Source organism: Scyliorhinus canicula, chromosome 9 (genome assembly GCF_902713615.1).
Source record: "Scyliorhinus canicula chromosome 9, sScyCan1.1, whole genome shotgun sequence".
Classification (NCBI taxonomy): domain Eukaryota; kingdom Metazoa; phylum Chordata; class Chondrichthyes; order Carcharhiniformes; family Scyliorhinidae; genus Scyliorhinus; species Scyliorhinus canicula.
This window is the reverse complement of record NC_052154.1, coordinates 39,912,246-39,930,065: the sequence shown is the minus strand read 5'-3', so window position 1 is coordinate 39,930,065 and position 17,820 is coordinate 39,912,246. Positions and strand designations below refer to the sequence as shown.

The window sequence follows — 17,820 nt, the reverse complement described above, 5'->3', positions numbered from 1 at the left end:
TGCAGACGCTGGATGGTTGCTGACACCCCAACGGGTAGTCCCTGGCTGTGACTACATCTCCATTATCCTGTCCGCCCTTTCCAGAAGCCCGAGACCCGTCTGGATAGCAGCTGGTACCTGGGTTGGGACCTTCCGACTATCCGTCCCGTTGGGTGTTGCTACCTCCACCTGATGTACCACTGCATGCATGTGGTGCACACCAGATAGTGCCCTAGGAGCCTCTTTGCTAACATACCCAACCGAGGTGAGTGTCTCTGGGATGATGGAGGTGCTGGTGACAGATATAACGGAAAGTCAGTATAGTCCTCGGCCTGGTGTTCCGAGGTGTCTCGGGCTGGCGTTTGGGGGCTCTCACTGCTGTCCGTTGCTGGTTCCTAGCTCGAATATGCTTGGGGTTGGAGTCAGGGGCCACCAGAAGGGCCCGACTCATTGCTGGGTGATCCTGCAAGACACAAGACATGACGCATGACTGGATCGTGGTTGCAGATTGGGGTGGTGTGGTGGAGGTGTGAGGGTCATGCCACGCGTGCTATAAGGACACCGCAACTCAGCGGGGCCTCATTTTGTTGCCTCATGCTGACCTCCACCCCAGGACTGCCCTCTCAGAGCTCACTGACCAGTACCCGCTGCTCCATGACGATTTCAGGTCTGGCAGTCCTCCAGTCTCTCTGCAGAGTCCTGCCACTTGAACCAACATCTCTGCTTGGGGGGGGCGGTCGGAAAGCACACCGTGCTAGGCAGTCAGACACTTACAGCATAGGGGCGGGCAGTTGGTGGCCTTTGTAACCAAGGCACCCGGCCATGGTGGGCGGTATGGGTGCGTGCATACTGCCGGTGGGTGGGGTTTGGTTGCCCTCTGGTTGGGGGGGGGGGGGGAGGGTTATGGGTGTGTGGGACGGGGATTGGTGCCATGGGCACGGTGCTAGTTACTCACCCTGGCTCCCCTGAGATTGTGCTGCTTCCTGCATTGCTGTCCGGTCCTGGCAGTGAGACCCACAGCACTCGCAACCTCTGCCACCTGCGCCCAGGCCCAGTGTACGGTGGTGACTGGCAGCCTCCTTCCCACCCCAGGGAACAGGGTGGCCCACATCTCCTCCACTGCGTCCAGCACTGTCTCAAGCTCTGTGTTTGGGAACGGGGAAGTGGTGGGGGGGGGCATGCTGCCATCTTGTTGGCTGGGATTAGTGTATGTGTGGGGAGTGGAGTGCTAATACGCGGCAGCAATTTGGCAGTCTCTTGAGTGGCAATCCCAGCCCCAGTGAATTGGGCACGGTTTTTCATTGGAATCAATTAAGTTCCACATGGCGTGGGTGCTAGCCCATTAACAGATCATAAATTGCTCTGGAACCAGCGGCAATTTAGTGGTCATAGAAGTCCACCGATTCAGTCCCAGAGTCCACACAGTTTCTGAAATAGAGACTCCTGCTCATGGTGCTTGCTGATAATCTTTGTCGCTGGCGTTGCAGACAATTTGAGTCGTGGAAGATTGATAAATGTATTGACAGAATACGTTCCTGTGTGGACAAAAAAAAACACATACCCATTGAAATTCACTCCATTGAATTTAAAACTTTAAGGGAGAAAGGAAATTGCAAAGTCTATTGCAACATTCGACTCAAACTTAGAAATTTTAACCCTTCTCCAACTGAAAGCTAACTTCAGAAGCAAAATATATTTGATTGCTTTGCCTAACTCAATGTTTTCATGCACTCTCATTGAAAGCAACACATCTGATATTTCATTAGTGACCTAAATGTGTGTTTTCCTGCGAGATTTCACATGTGTTACTTGACCTTGTGTATCTTGCTGTTTCACAGCTTGATTACAGGATATATTAATTTTGGAAGGTTTTCTCGACTAATTCCTGGAATGAGAGGTTTATCCCATGAGGAAACGTTGGCCCAGGCTGGGCCTGTGTATCGGAGTTTAGAAGAATGAGAGGCAATCTTATTAAAACATGTAAGATCGTGACGGGAGTTGACAGGGTGGATATTGAATGGATGTTTCCCCTTCTGGGACAGGCTAGAACCAGGGAACACAGTTTAATAATAAGAGATCTCCCATTTAAGATAGATATTAGGGGAATTTTCTTTCTCTAAGGGTCACAAGTCTGTCGAGCTCTCTTGCACAGAGACTGGTGGAGGTAGAATCACTGAATAGTTTCAAGAGTGAATCAGTTAAGATTTTTGATTGACAAGCGAATAGGAAAGTGGAATTGAACCCACAATCAGATTAGCCATGATTTTCTTGATTGGTGCAACAGGGATGAAAGGCCAAATGGCCTGCACCTAATTTATATGTTTGTACATTACAGAAACAGGAAGCAGTTGGCAAATACAAAATTAGGGTAAAAATCAATTAATACGACAACGGCTTATGTGTAAGACTTAAAACCTACTTTCCAGAAACACACCATTCAAGTAGAAGTAAGCATCTATTGTAAGTATCAATTAAGGTGTTCTACATGCATTCATCAAAGAAATATATTCAAATTCACAAGTAATTATTTTATAGAAAGCCTTGAGCTGTTTTCGGACATTTTAAATTCTTGTTTCTTCATCCATCTCAACGTTGTTCATCTCTTACCAAAGTGAGCCACAAGTCAGCCATGAAAGGCCTTTGCAAAATTTAGATGAAATCCTTTTGAATTTTTAAACCAAAGTAATTCACCATCACAAGGACAAGAAGTGCATTGTGAAAGCTAATAAAGAGTGTCTTAAAAACGGTCAGAAATTGACTGAATATTATGCGTCAAATTCCTAGCTTTTATATTTACAAAAATAATTGTAGGCTTGATTTATACTTACAATAGATGCTTACTTCTATTTGAATGTTAAGTTTCTGTTTCATCCCATCTAATTTTGACAGGATATGCCACAATAAAACCATTATTTTTGCCCTGCCTAAAGTCACAAAGGAACTGTTTCCTGTAACAGAAAACCATTGTTTAAGAAATCTTGACAATTTAACAAAGTCAAACAGCAAGAAGCACGTTGTAGTTGTGAGAAATATTAAAAATCCTGTAGAAATGATACTAAAATCTCTGGATGTTTTACTGTTGCTAAGTTTAATGCAATGTTTTGAAAAACACACAGCTATGCTTTCTTATCGTCAAAAGGCTGAGCAGTTAATGAAAAATACTTCATTGATTGATGGGTGAGTAAATTATTGTATTCCTAATTGTGTCGCAATTGCATATCACACTTTACGCTTTAAGGCTTTCTTCACTGAGCTTATGTCCTCAAATTTGTTTATATAAATTAATATAAGTGATGATATTTAAATTAATATGGAACCTTGCACTTGGTTTCAACTGTTTTGGAGCAACAGCCAATATCTTAAATGTTTATGTAAAAGTTTACCCATGACTTCTGGGCATAAGTAATTTTTTACACACCTCATAAATGTCGACCCTGGTTTCTCAGGAAGCACACCATGTTGTGAAACAGTAATTACTAAGATTCTTTCATTTAAAGGCACATGCAGGAACTGTTAGATTTTCCCTCCACCAATTCTGGCAGAATCGGTCAGCCAAGCAATAGGTCTAATATGCATTACGTGATCTATCTCAATGCTTTCAAGAAAGAACAAGTACACAGCTCACCTTAAACTGGAGAAAAGGGGAGCAGAATGGGTTAACAAGCATCGGCAAAATGGTAATTCTATCACCCACACACCTTCTTGACTACGCCATCAGAAGAGCGAAGAAAAGTTGTATTTCAGGATTCAAGACCAGTGTCAGATTCTGGACAAGTTTCATGAAAAGGTGCAATTTAGTGCACCATAAGGAAAATAAAATTTCAACATCCACCACCTGAACACGACGATAAAATCAACACATTTCGCAGTTTTGTCAACTGAGAAGAATGAATAGCGATTGGTCTGCATTGAAAACATGGAAGAAACACTATTGAATTTTGACATCCAGCATCAAGACCAGACCAAGATTGATGGAAAAAATGGCCTTGTAAAGATGGCTGGCCACAAGAAGACACGGATCCACCTTGTGTGGTGGATGGCACAAACTTTAAAGCCGAGGGTGAAATTCTAGTGTAAACCTCCCTAATAGAAACTTCAGAAAGGTGTTGCCATTCATGTTCAAGGGAACGACTGGGTGAATCAAGTCACGCAAAGAGAAGGAAAGCTTTATTCATCTAGGGCATGTTCAAATCCCACCTTGTCGACAATGTAGTCCATGATTTAAGATGATGACTAATGTCTCTTATGCGCAGCAGTTTTACGAGTTTTATTCAGCCCTTGGTTTTGTGTATAAATACATTTCCCAAGGATAGCATTCAAAAGTTGTGATGTGATTGAATGTTGGCAGCAAGAAAACATTCACTAAAAGCGCCAATAGGTGAGCACCCTTACTAGCAACATTGGCGATATTCCTCCTGCTGTTGTCAAAGGGGTTTCCCATTGCTCACATCCCACGGTGGGGTTGCCATCGGCTGGACCAGAAGATCCCGCGAGTGGGACCGGCTGGAAAATCCGGTCCGTTGTGTAAATGGGTCATAGATATGTGGAAAACCTGAGCTTTTGACAATATTGGGATCATTTCAAAAATTTGGAATATCAAATGTGTTCAATGATACCGATAACAATGATTCGAGGAATGGTGATGCTGAAGTTGTTACACGTTTAGCTGCTGTTGTATAAAGAGTCAAAGGTTCTGCTCCTTTTCCACAAACACCTTTAACTTACTTCAACAGACTCTGCACAAAACTCTAACATCACATCACTTGACATAAAGGCCACCTGAAGCCCCTTTACATATCAGTGTCAATTATTGGATAATTAACATAAATGAGACAACTAATTGGAATGTCTCTTAACCCATTACTTAACAGAAGTGACCAGTACCATGGACGATGAAGATGAGGAATATCCGTGTGATTATGTCATAGAACAAAGCTATTGGAACAAATTGGTGATTCAGATAGTGACCAGAGTGATTTTGAAGATTTCAATATGAAATGCTGTAGTTAATATGGTATATACTTATTACGTGTTAGATGATATATATAGTTTGTAATATTATAAAATAAATAGATGTTAGAGAGTTAATACAAATCCTTTGTGTTGTTGGTTGTTACTTTATTCCATTACAACGGCCTTTATGGACACAAATCTGCTTGAATGTCAATCCTTCAAAAACATTGTCCAAGTAAAATTTGACTCCATAACTTTTAGCCCAAAGCAAATTGGTCTCAAAAATTTGACTTTTACACTTTTATACTGTATTTGCATTTTGTGCCCTGAATACATCTGACATAACAGCAGGAATATCTAATCAGTTAAGGTGCTAAGTTGATGTTTTTATATATTTATTTTAGGTGTGTCAAATTAATAAGTTTATGATTCATGACATAACAAAAAAACTTTCAGATGGACCTTGTACAAACCGATGACATGTTCAGTCATGAGCATAAATTACATAGAATCATAGAATCTCTGCAGCCCACCCTCAAACCTCTACCCAGGCCCATTCACCTGCCCACCCCGCCCTACCCCAGTAACCTAACCGCCGCATCGCTGGACACTAAGGGGCAATTTAGAATGGCTAATCCACCAATCTGCACATTTTTGGACTGTGGAAGGAATCCGGAGCACTCGGAAGAAACCCATGGAGACACGGGGAAAATGTGCAGTCTCCACACACAGTCACCCAAGGCTAGAATTGGACCTGGATCCCTGGCACTGTGAGACAGCAGTGCTAACCATTGTGCCGCCCATGAGTCTGCAACAACCATCCATCTGGCAGATTACCGTCCAGATGGTGAAGACAAACATTTACCCCATTCTCTCATTAGGGAAGTCGGGAAAAATCCTGCAGAGAAAGAGCATATATGAAGCCTGTTCTGACAAAAATGTAATTCCTTTTGTCTGGGTTCCATGATCATTTTGATTCTGTGTTGCTGCCTTTATTGTGAGCACAATTCATACTTGTTTTGCATGGCTAATTCCACAAGTTATAATAATAAACATTCTTGTCTGACAGGCTGAGGCAACTGAATTTTGGCTCCCATCAAAATGCAGTTTAATTTGATAATGTTGATTTCTCAATTATGAATGACGTTACATAAAATATCATCTGAAATACTAGCTGCAAAGTGTGTTAATAATCAGACATCTGAGGTTATTCAAAGTACTTGATAAACATATCAAGCTGCCATTCAAATCCAAACAACACAGGAGGATATGATTGATGCGATTAGTGTAGCGGTTTTGTTTGACTGTGTATAGGTGGAAGGCATGGGTTGATATTGCAAGAAGGCAGTGCCACTGAAACTTTGTCCTACTTTTAATGTAATGCTATCTGGTGAAGGTATTTATGTGTGCACTTAGCTGATGTTGGTCAGCCTGTTGCTTGCAGAGGGCGAATGGCCATTCCAAAACTAAGGTAATGTTTTACTACATTAAAAAAATAGCATCTGTTTTCAGTATATGTTGAAATATCACAAAGTATTTACAGCACAGAAACAAACTATCATGCCAAAATATGCTCACTGTCATGCTGCACATGAGCCTCCTCATACCCTTCTTCGCCAGAGCCACATCAACACATCCTTCCATTCTTTTCTCCTTATCTAGTTTCCCTGAAACGTAATCTATGCTACTTGCCTCAGCAGCAATCTCCATATTCCAGTCACACTCTAAATAAAAACATTTCTCCAAATTCCCTATTGTTTTTTTAGTGACTATTTCATATTTATGACCCCTCGTCCTGTGTCTTGTCCGCATGTGAAAGCTGCATTGAACCATTTCATAATCTTAAAGATCTCTATCAGGTCACCCCTCTGCCTTTGTTTTTCCAGAGAAAAGACCCACAGCCTATTCAGTCTTTGCTGATACGTGTGACCTCTCAGTTCAGATGTCATTCTAGTAAATTCTTTTTACACCAACCTAAATACATAAAATAGATCAGAATTTCAAATGTGGTCTAACCATGGTTCTGTACTATTTCAATGTAACTTGTATTTTTCAATTCTATCCCTATAGAAATTAACCCCAGTGCTTTATTTTTAATCAACTTCAACAACTTGATCAAGCTGCAGTGCTACATCAAGTGACTTTAGGATCTGTACTCCAAGTTCCTCTTGTTATAATCCTGATAGTCAGTTGGTGAAGGAAGAATGCAAAAAAGCTAAATATATTCAGTGAAATATTACAGGTATATATCTCAATCAATGCCCTTCACTTATATGCACTTTAATTGATGTAATTAACACCTCACCCTATAACAACTTACTTTCTGACAAGTATATAATCTACTATTCCTCCTACAAAACTATATCAGCTCACTTGTACATATTGAAGTTAATTTGCTAATTGCAAGACCAATCAGCAAGGGGAATGCTTTTTCAGTGTAATTGCTATAATATACACAGATGCTGCCTGACCTGGCATTTCCAGTATCTGCAGTTTTTACTTCAGATTTCTAGCTCCTGCATTGTTTGCACTGAATGCTGTTCATTTTTACCTTTTCTATGTTCAATATCTATTAGTTTATAAATCTTACACTTGATGATAGTAGGGACAAGAATCACATGGTGACATGTACTTCCCAGTTAGCCGAGGTACAGTGACAATCTTTGGTTCAATTTCACAATTGTTTACCCTGATATCCATAGAACCATAGAATTCCTACAGTGCAGAAGGAGGCTATTCGGCCCATCAAGTCTGCACCGACCCTCTGAAAGAGCTCCCTACCTAGGCCCATTCCCCTTCCCAAACCCCTATAACCCCACCTAACCTGCATATCTTTAGACACTAAGTGTCAATTTAGCATGGCCAATCCACCTAACCCGCATATCTTTGGACTGAGAGGGGAAACCGGAGCACCCGGAGGAAACCATAGACCATAGACCATAGACCAGTACAGCACAGAACAGGCCCTTCGGCCCTCGATGTTGTGCCGAGCAATGATCACCCTACTCAACCCCACGTATCCACCCTATACCCGGAACCCAACAATCCCCCATTAACCTTACACTACGGGCAATTTAGCATGGCCAATGCAGATATGGGGAGAAAATGCAAACTCCACACAGACAGTCACCCGAGGACAGAATTAAACCCGGTTCCCTGGCGCTGTGAGGCAGCAGTGCTAACCACTGTGCCACCGTGCCGCCTTAGCAGACTCTGGGATATAGGGGATGCAAGAATGATTGGTAATGCTAAATTTAAAAAAAATAAATTTAGAGTACCCAATTCATTTTTCCCAATTAAGGGGCAATTTAGCTTGGCCAATCCACCTAGCCTGCACACCTTTGGGTTGTCGGAGCGAAACCCACGCAAACACGGGAAGAATGTGCAAACTCCACACGGACAGTAACCCAGAGCTGGGATTGAACCTGGGACCTCGGCGCCGTGAGGTCACAGTGCTAAACCATTGAGCCACCATGCTGCCCTGGTAATGCTAAATTAAAGTAAAATATCTGGCATGAAACCCAAAAATGAAAATTTGGTAATTACTTTCTGCATGTTGGAGACCAGTTAACTTATGGAGGAGAAATCATTTGCATCAGTTTAATGACGATGCAGAAAATTTGGTCAAGACGGGGGAACACGGAGTGCTGAATTTGGGTGCATTTGAGTGCTATAGTGAGAGTTTGGTGACTGAGGGATAATAAGGGTTCATTTTTATCTAAAGTCTAGTCTTTCTTTTATTTAGTTAATTAACTTAAAATTTGCTGTTTGGTTTAGAAGAAGGTGAATTTTCAATCGGCTTTAAACAAAGGTTCTACTTGTAGCTACTTGCAGCTGGAGCTTGTTAATTAGTTAATTGGATTAGGCCAGTTTTCAGAGGCTAGATTCAAGTGCTGACTTTGTTTGCACTAAGTGCTGCATTTGGGTGCATTTGAGTGCTATAGTGAGTGTTTGGTGACTGAGGGAGTTAGGTGAGGAGGGAGTAAGGTGCTCCTTTCATTTCATTTCCTACATTTCCTCAAAGAGCGTGAAGGGAGCTGGGAGTTTACAGAGAGTACAGCTGACTGGGAGCAGAGTCGGAGGGCGGAGTTCCAGTTGGTCCACAGTGCAGCTATATTCTGTAAGGTAAGAAGGGATGGAGGCGAGGGCAGTTGCATGCTCCTCCTGTAGGATGTGAGTGGTGAGGGATACCACCGGTGTCCCCGCTGACTATACCAGCGGGAAGTGCACCCAACTCCAGCTCCTGTTAGACCATGTTAGGGAACTGGAGCTGGATCTGGATGAACTTTGGATCATCCGGGAGGCAGAGGGTGTAATAGACAAGAGTTACAGGGAGGTAGCCACACCCAAGGTACAGGACAAAAGTAGCTGGGTTACAGTCAGGGGAAAGAAAACAAAGGAACAGACAGTGCAGGGATCCCTCGTGGCCATTCCCCTTCAAAACAAGTATACCGTTTTGGATGCTGTTGAGGGGGATGACCTACCGGGGGAAGGCCTAGCGGCCTGGTCTCTGGCACTGAGCCTGGCTCTGGGGCTCAGAGGTAAGGGGGGAGAATAGAAAAGCAATAGTGATAGGAGACTCAATGGTTAGGAGAATAGATAGGCGATTCTGTTGTCGCGAGCGAGACTCCCGGAAGGTATGTTGCCTCCCGAGTGCCAGGGCTAGGGATGTCTCGGATCATGTCTTCAGGATCCTTAAGGGGGAGGGTGAGCAGCCAGAAGTCGTGGTGCACATTGGTACCAACGACGTAGGTAGGAAAAGGGGTGTGGATGTAATAAACGAGTTTAGGGAGTGAGGCTGGAAGTTAAAAGCCAGGACAGACAGAGTTGTCATCTCTGGTTTGTTGCCGGTGCCACGTGATAGCGAGGCTAGGAATAGGGAGAGAGTGCAGTTGAACACGTGGCTGCAGGAATGGTGTAGGAGGGAGGGCTTCAGGTATTTTGATAATTGGAGCGCATTCTGAGGAAGGTGGGGCCTGTACAAGCAGGACGGGTTGCATCCGAACCAGAGGGGCACCAATATCCTGGGAGGGAGGTTTTCTAGTACTCTTCAGGAGGGTTTAAAATAATTTGGCAGGGAAATGGGAACCGGATTTGTAGTCCAGCAACTAAGGTAGCCGATGTTCAGGACGTAAAAGTGTGTAGTGATGCAGTGGGGAAGGTAACACTGACAAAGGAGAGTACTTGCAGGCACGGAGATGGGTTGAAGTGTGTATACTTCAACGCACGAAGCATCAGGAATAAGGTGGGTGAACTTAAGTCATGGATTGGTACTTGGGACTACGATGTGGTGGCCATCACGGAAACTTGGATAGAAGAGGAGACAGAAATGGTTGTTGAAGGTTCCTAGTTATAGATGTTTTAATAAGATTAGGGAGGGTAGTAAAAGAGGTGGGGGGTTGCAGTGTTAATTAGAGATAGTATAACAGCTGCAGAAAGGCATTTCGAGGAGGATCTGCCTACTGAGGTAGTATGGGTTGAAGTCCGGAATAGCAAAGGAGCAGTCACCTTGTTGGGAGTTTTCTATAGGCCCCCCAATAGCAGCAGAGATGTGGAGGAACAGATTGGGAAACAGATTTTGGAAAGTGCAGAAGTCACAGGGTAGTAGTCATAGGTGATTTCATAGATCTTTGAAAGTTGCCACTCAAGTGGATAGAGCTGTGAAGAAGGCCTATGGTGTGCTATTCATTAGCAGAGGGATTGAATTTAAAAGCCGTGAGATGATGATGCAGCTGTACAAAACCTTGGTAAGGCCACATTTGGAGTATTGTGTGCAGTTCTGGTCGCCTCATTTTAGGAAGGATGTGGAAGCTTTGGAAAAGGTGCAAAGGAGATTTACCAGGATGTTGCCTAGAATGGAGAGTAGGTCTTACGAGGAAAGGTTGAGGGTGGTCGGCCTTTTCTCATTAGAACGGAGAAGGATGAGGGGCGACTTGATAGAGGTTTATAAGATAATCAGGGGAATAGATAGAGTAGACAGTCAGCGACATTTTCCCTGGGTGGAACAAACCATTACAAGGGGACATAAATTTAAGGTGAATGGTGGAAGATATAGGGGGGATGTCAGAGGTAGGTTCCTTACCCAGAGAGTAGTGGGGGCATGGAATGCACTGCCTGTGCAAGTAGTTGAATCGGAAACATTAGGGACTTTCAAGCGGTTATTGGATAGGTACATGGATTATGGTAGAATGATGGGGTGTAGATTAATTTGTTCTTAATCTAGGACAAAAGTTCGGCACAACATCGTGGGCCGAAGGGCCTGTTCTGTGCTGTATTTTTCTATGTTCTATGTTCTAGCACACTTGTATGGAGAGGCTTTCCATTCTCAGACTCACACCGTGATGCCTCCGTGTACTACTTAATGGGCAGCACGGTAGCACAAGTGGATAGCACTGTGGCTTCACAGCGCCAGGGACTCAGGTTCGATTCCCCGCTGGGTCACTGTCTGTGCGGAGTCTGCACAATTTCCCCGTGTCTGCGTGGGTTTCCTCCGGGTGCTCCGGTTTCCTCCCACAGTCCAAGACGTGCAGATTAGGTGGATTGGCCATGATAAATTGCCCTTAGTGACCAAAAAAGGTTAGGAGGGGTTATTGGGTTACGGGGATAGGGTGGAAGTGAGGGCGTAAGTGGGTCGGTGCAGACTCGATTGGCCAAATGGCCTCCTTCTGCACTGTATGTTCTATGTACTGTACCATGAAATAATTAATTCTCTTTTTTTTTTAAAAGGATTTAACTTTGATTTTTCCAGACACAATGACATGCCTTGGCAGCTGCGGAAGAAGGTGCACAATGATCTTTCTAAAATAGACCTTAATACATCGAATATTACTCAGACCAATATTGAGAAGCTCCGGGCCGGTTTGGTTGGTGCTCAGGTAGAAGATTCTTTGTCAGCATTGATGTACAAAAAATACATTGGTGTAATCGTATGGGAGGAGGAAGGGCGGTTGAGGGGGAATCTGTTCGGAAAATATCTGTACCATTAACAAATTTACAGCACAGTTGTGAAGATGACTATTTCACTTCAGCCCCACTCTTCAGGATTTATAGTCTCATTATTATAAACCAATCCCTCAATTCATTATTGCTCCAATTGTTGCTGGTGATATACATCATGGGTATTTAACTACACTAATGTTATAGAGTCATAGGGGTCTACAGCACAGAAAATGCCCTTCGGCCCATCACATCTGTCAGTCAAAAACAACCGCCGAACAATACTAATCCCATATTCCAACATTTGGACTATAATCTTGTCTCCCTTGGCAGTGGAAGTGCACATCAAAATACCCCTTAAATGCTACAAGTGTCTCTGCGTCCACCACCCTTTCAGCTAGCGAGCTCCAGACTCCCACCATCCTCTGGGTGAATGTTCCTTTTAGAGATTTTTTATTCATTTTGTGGGACATTAGTGAACCAGATAGGTTTTTACGACAATCAACAATGGTTTCATGGTCATCATTAGATGTTAAAATTCCAGATTTTTATTAAATTCAAATTTCACCATCTGCTGTGGTGGGATTTATTTACCCAGGTTCCCAGATCTTATAGCATCATAGAATCTGGGTTTCTGGATTATTAGTCCAGTGACAATACCCATTGCGCCATCGCCTTCCCTACAAATAAAAGAGTGTCCATTGTAGAGCAAGGAAAGAGTGAGAACACATTGCCTTCTTTGTTCTGCTAGGGTTTCTAAACTTCTTGCGGCATTGGTCTGCTGTACTGGGAGTGAGAAAGTTGGCATTTTTCTCAATGTCACCTCCTTCCAGGTGCCATGTATGAGAGTTCTGGAAGGTTTGATGGGCAGAAGCCCAACAGCCTGAGTTTTTATTTCTTCTCTTCTGGAGTACATGGGCGTCTGAGTCCACAACATTCTCTGTTTGCCCATACCTGGACACTGTGCCTTGTTACCTTGGTTCCCATGATTATTACTGCAGGCATTCATAGAACATAGAACATAGAACAGTACAGCACAGAACAGGCCCTTCGGCCCTCAATGTTGTGCCGAGCCATGATCACCCTACTAAAACCCACGTATCCACCCTATACCCGTAACCCAACAACCCCCCCCCCCCCTTAACCTTACTTTTATTAGAACACTACGGGCAATTTAGCATGGCCAATCCACCTAACCCGCACATCTTTGGACTGTGGGAGGATACCGGAGCACCCGGAGGAAACCCACGCACACAGGGGGAGGACGTGCAGACTCCACACAGACAGTGACCCAGCCGGGAATCGAACCTGGGACCCTGGAGCCGTGAAGCATTTATGCTAACCACCATGCTACCTTGCTGCCCCAAAGTTCCTAAAGTTTCAGAAAATAATTGATGAGTCACACTGCGACGTTACTTTCTCATTAACCTGCATATCTCCCGTCTGCTGCTGAAATGTTTAGGTGTAATTTCCATGCATTCCAGCAGATTACATGTGATTTACGCAGTATTTAAGCTATTCACCAAGTCAGTGAGTACCCTTTTTCTGACCACTAGTGGACATAAATGACTTTCCATTGGCATTGCAGCAAATCATTTGAGGAAATTCACCTCCATTGTTTTATTGCAATGAATAATATGGTATTATGTGCCAAATAATGGATGTGTGAAGTTTATCTTCATCTTTAAGATGCCTTCATCATTGTCAATGTTCCAACACTATAGTAATAGTAAATCATAATGTGAAACATCATTATTATGAATTATGTCAGGTTAAGTACGTCTGGGTTGTAATAAATCTTTCATATTAAGCAAATGTGGGAAAGGACAATGATAATACTTCAAAAAAAGGATTGAAAATGAGGGAATACAAGTACCAATGATACAATTTCTGATTAAATAACCTTGTTACTTAAGTTTGCTGGTCCAATAACATATGTTTCTGCTTTATTGCGCCCAGTTTTGGGTTGCTTATGTGCCCTGTAGTGCACAGAACAAAGATGCCGTCCGCCAAACTCTGGAACAAATAGATTTGATCAAAAGAATGGTACAGATGTTCCCAGAAGATTTTCAACTAACAACAACTGCAGATGGTACGTCATTATCTAATCTATATTTGAATGAGAAAGGTAAAGAGGGGTTCTATCTCTGGACAACAGGTGCTATTTTTAACACATACAATGACTGCACTTTGCGAATGAACTGAAGAATACAAGGGTGATGTGGAAGGTCACAAATATTTGACTGCCCTCTTGTTATTCGGAGAACATATTCAGGTGAGATGTGTGATGTGGGAGAGCTAAAGAATTGGGTAATTACTAAAAATAAGGTTGTAGGTTTATATAGTTCGTAACTTTGAAATTGGGTAGCGCCATTCAGCCTCTGATCTCCGGGTAAGCGTTCTCCAAAGCGGCCTTCAGAACGTGCGACAACGCAGAATCGCAGAGCAGAAACTTATAGCCAAGTTCAACACACATGCGTACGGCCTCAACCGGGACCTGGGATTCATGTCGCATTACATTCATCCCCCACCATCTGGCCTGGGCTTGCGAAATCCAACCAACTGTCCTGGTTTGAGACAATTCACACTTCTTTAACCTGGGGTTACCCCCATCTCTGGATCTGTAAAGATTTAATTACCCGCAAATGCTCGCATTCTAAGCATTGTCTGGCATCTTTGAATTTGTCCATATATCTGTTTCTGGAACATACCCCTTCATTCACCTGAGGAAGATGCTATGCTCCGAAAGCTAGTGTTTGAAACAAACATGTTGGACTTTAACCTGGTGTTGTAAGACTTCTTACTGTTCCTTACCATTGCCTTACATCTACGTGTATCCCCAGGATCCACAGCTGAGCTTGAGGTGGCCTGTTGCCTTAGGTTACCTTGGCGGGCATCCCCTGGGGGGGGGGGCTTGGACATGGAGGGCCCAGGACTACTTTCAGGCAGCACAGATGGTGCAGTGCTGCCCTCCTCAGTGTGTGGGGCTGGGGGGTTTGGCGGGGCATCAGATGGGCTGGACATCACCAGGGTCTCCTTTATAATAATCTTTAGGCTTACATTAAAACTGCAATGAAGTTACTGTGAAAATCCCTTCCACTATGGCACCTGTTCGGGTACACCGAGGGAGAATTCAGAATGTCCAATTCACCGAACAAGCATGTCTTTCGAGACTTGTGGGAGGAAACCTGAGCGCCTGGAGGAAACCCACACAGACACGTGGAGAATGTGCCGACTCCACACAGATCGTGACCCAAGCCAGAAATCAAACCCGGGACCCTGGCCCTGTGAAACTACAGTACTAACCACTGGGCTACCATGCCGCCCTGGGTGAAGGGCTCTGAACTGCCCTTCTGCCAACCCTCTTAACTTGGGGCCCTGTGTTCCTCCATGGGATAGAGGGGCAGGTGGAGTGAGATCCAGAAGCCCCGCCATCCTCTGGCGCTGACATTCATGCATTCCCACTAGTGCCTGCACCATACAGCTGGTCCTGCACCATGAAGGTCCTGCCCTCAGTGGTAGGGGTCATGAGCTGAACCACAGAGCAGAAGTGAAGACCCTGCACCAAAGTCTCCACTGCGCAGTATTGGCCTGTGTTGGAGTGACGGCACCATCACCTCAGATAGATGGCAATGAGAGATGCGGTCATTCCTTCCTGATGATCACGACTCTTCCTTTGCAGTTCCAGCAGCTCTGGATGACGGGGCACGTCATTAGCTGTGGGTTCAGCAGAGCCCTGGGCTCTGGTATCCCTCCAAGTGCCGGATCCCTAGGACATTCCTACCTCCACCAGATGTGGATCTTTGATTGTGAGGGGCTCACCCAGTGAGTGACCGAGAAGCCAGCCTGCTCGTTAATCCCAAAGAGATTAGACAGAACGTGCGCGCCCGCCGAACGGTGGCCCCCGATCGTGGGCCTGGCCGTCGTGGAGGCCCCCCCCCCCCCCGTAGACCGACCCTCCCCGCCCCCCACCAGCCGCAACGCTGAGCTCCTACAGGGTGGAACCATACGTGAACCACGCCTGCGGGAACTCGGGCAAGTTGACTGCGGAGAATCACTGCGGGGGCTCTTTCAATGACCCCCGACCGGCGCCATGTTGAGCGCGTGCGTGCAACTGCCGCCGATTCTCCGGTCGCTGGAGAATCGCGCCCCGGAGTCGGACCCGATCATGGGTATGAGCCCCCATTCTCCGCCCCCGTGTCAAGCGCCATTTCGGTGCTGAGGCTCGGAGAATCCCGGCCCATGTCTTGAGGGTTTTCTCTTTTGTCTGCTGCAACCACTGCGCCAGTGCACAGATGTGATGCTGCCTCTTGCCGGCCAACTCAAGGGCTCTCTCTTCCAAGGGCATTAGGGTTCTCAGCTCAGGCATAATTACAGCTGGCTGTGCCCGTTCATGGTGGTTTTGCTTGAGTTTATATTGCAAAGCGATGGGGAAAGTGTAGGCGGGAGTCCTGTCAGTTCATATAGTATTGAAGTCTGGCATGTGTGGAAATTAAGTGGGGGCAGGGATGTGAAGAGTACATTAGCTACTTGGAGATGGGGGGGGGGGGGGAGAGAAAAGACGGGTAGTGGAAAGAGGACCACGGGATGTGGGGGTGACGTTGAAAAGAGGGCTATATCAGAGGTATTGGGAACCCATGAGATGGCTGGGTGAGAAATTGCCGTGGTGGTGTGATGGGTGTGTAAAGGGGTGCGGCAGGAGCCATGAGGAGCCTGATTTACTCTAGCTGTGCCAAGAAGGTAATTCATCTTCTTGTTGCCCTGTCCTCCTCTGCTGCGAGTTGGTACTCACTATTGCGGTCACTGTCTTCCAGACAGGGGTGGTGACCTTGGTGGATGGATATCTGCAGGAGTGCGGGCATGGGACGTTCCACCTCTGTTCCGTATCATCCAGTAGTTTGGTCAGGGCTCTCTCGGAGAATCATGGTGCTGCCTTCCTGGCAGCCATTCCCTCAACTGGATCTGGAAGGAGTGCTGGGGAGGTGTTTAAAAGGAGCTCCCCGCTAATTATAGAGGTTAAGTTTTCCTGAGGTGAGGAAATTGGAGACAAGCCACAAGCTCAGCGTGATTCACGTGGGTGGAAATCATTTTCTTAAAGAGGCTCAATGATCTGTGAAATTTCCTGCTGATAGCACCAACGGGATTCACACCGGTTTTCTCACCAGCACTTTGAAAAAATGTAGTAAGATTCCGCCCAGTATATAGGAACATTGTTTTTGGAGAGTATGACAGTGTTGATTAATTCTATTAAAGGAATTACGGAAGTATTTAGCAGTGGGAAAATAGCCAGCCTTATTGGTATGGAAGGTGGCCATGGAATCGATAGCAGTCTGGGAACTTTGCGCATGTTCTATGAACTTGGAGTTCGTTACCTGACATTGACGCATATCTGTAACACACCATGGTAAGAAAATGCTTCATCACTCAAAAGCATAACATTTACCTCCAAAATAGCAAATGTGGGTTACATGCAGCAACACCATTCTAGGTGTTATGGTAGTAAGTGGAAAGAATTGGCTAGAAAGAATGTTTTAAACAATTCCCTGCTCCAGTATAATGGAAACTTGTTCACACTGCCTAACATCAAAGTGGAAACCACTATGAATGTATAAATACCAACTTATCTTCCTGCATTTTGGAAATTAAACTAAGAAATATTTTGTCTAATAAAAACAAAACTGCAAATTGTTGTGATAAAAATATGAAGTGATGCCATGTGTCTGCAGTATTTGGAGTGAACAGAAAACAGAGTGTTCATGTCATTCATCATTCATTGCTCAAAGACCGCCAAGAGGCCTGTTCACAAACCTCTGCAAAAATCACTTCAAAATCTGATATACAAGTGCAGCACAGAATAATTCTCACTCTCTGCTGGGGAACTATTAATGTCACTTCATGGCTCGTCTTGAAAACTCAATATGGGACTTAAAGTAGATAAATCTCCTAAACTTC

The 17,820-nt window shown here is 44.6% G+C and overlaps 1 protein-coding gene across 1 annotated transcript in view; it reads left to right on the top strand.

The window, feature by feature from the left end:
- The first annotated feature begins 2,981 nt into the window (after nucleotides 1-2,981).
- Nucleotides 2,982-17,820, top strand: part of LOC119971262 (dipeptidase 1-like) — a 40,841-nt gene continuing 26,002 nt past the window's right edge. The window contains exons 1-4 of the mRNA XM_038806572.1: nucleotides 2,982-3,156; nucleotides 11,681-11,807; nucleotides 13,828-13,960; nucleotides 17,122-17,272. Of these exons, the coding sequence (XP_038662500.1) occupies nucleotides 3,029-3,156; nucleotides 11,681-11,807; nucleotides 13,828-13,960; nucleotides 17,122-17,272 (539 nt within the window). The 5' untranslated portion in view covers nucleotides 2,982-3,028. The remainder of the gene's footprint in view (nucleotides 3,157-11,680; nucleotides 11,808-13,827; nucleotides 13,961-17,121; nucleotides 17,273-17,820) is intronic.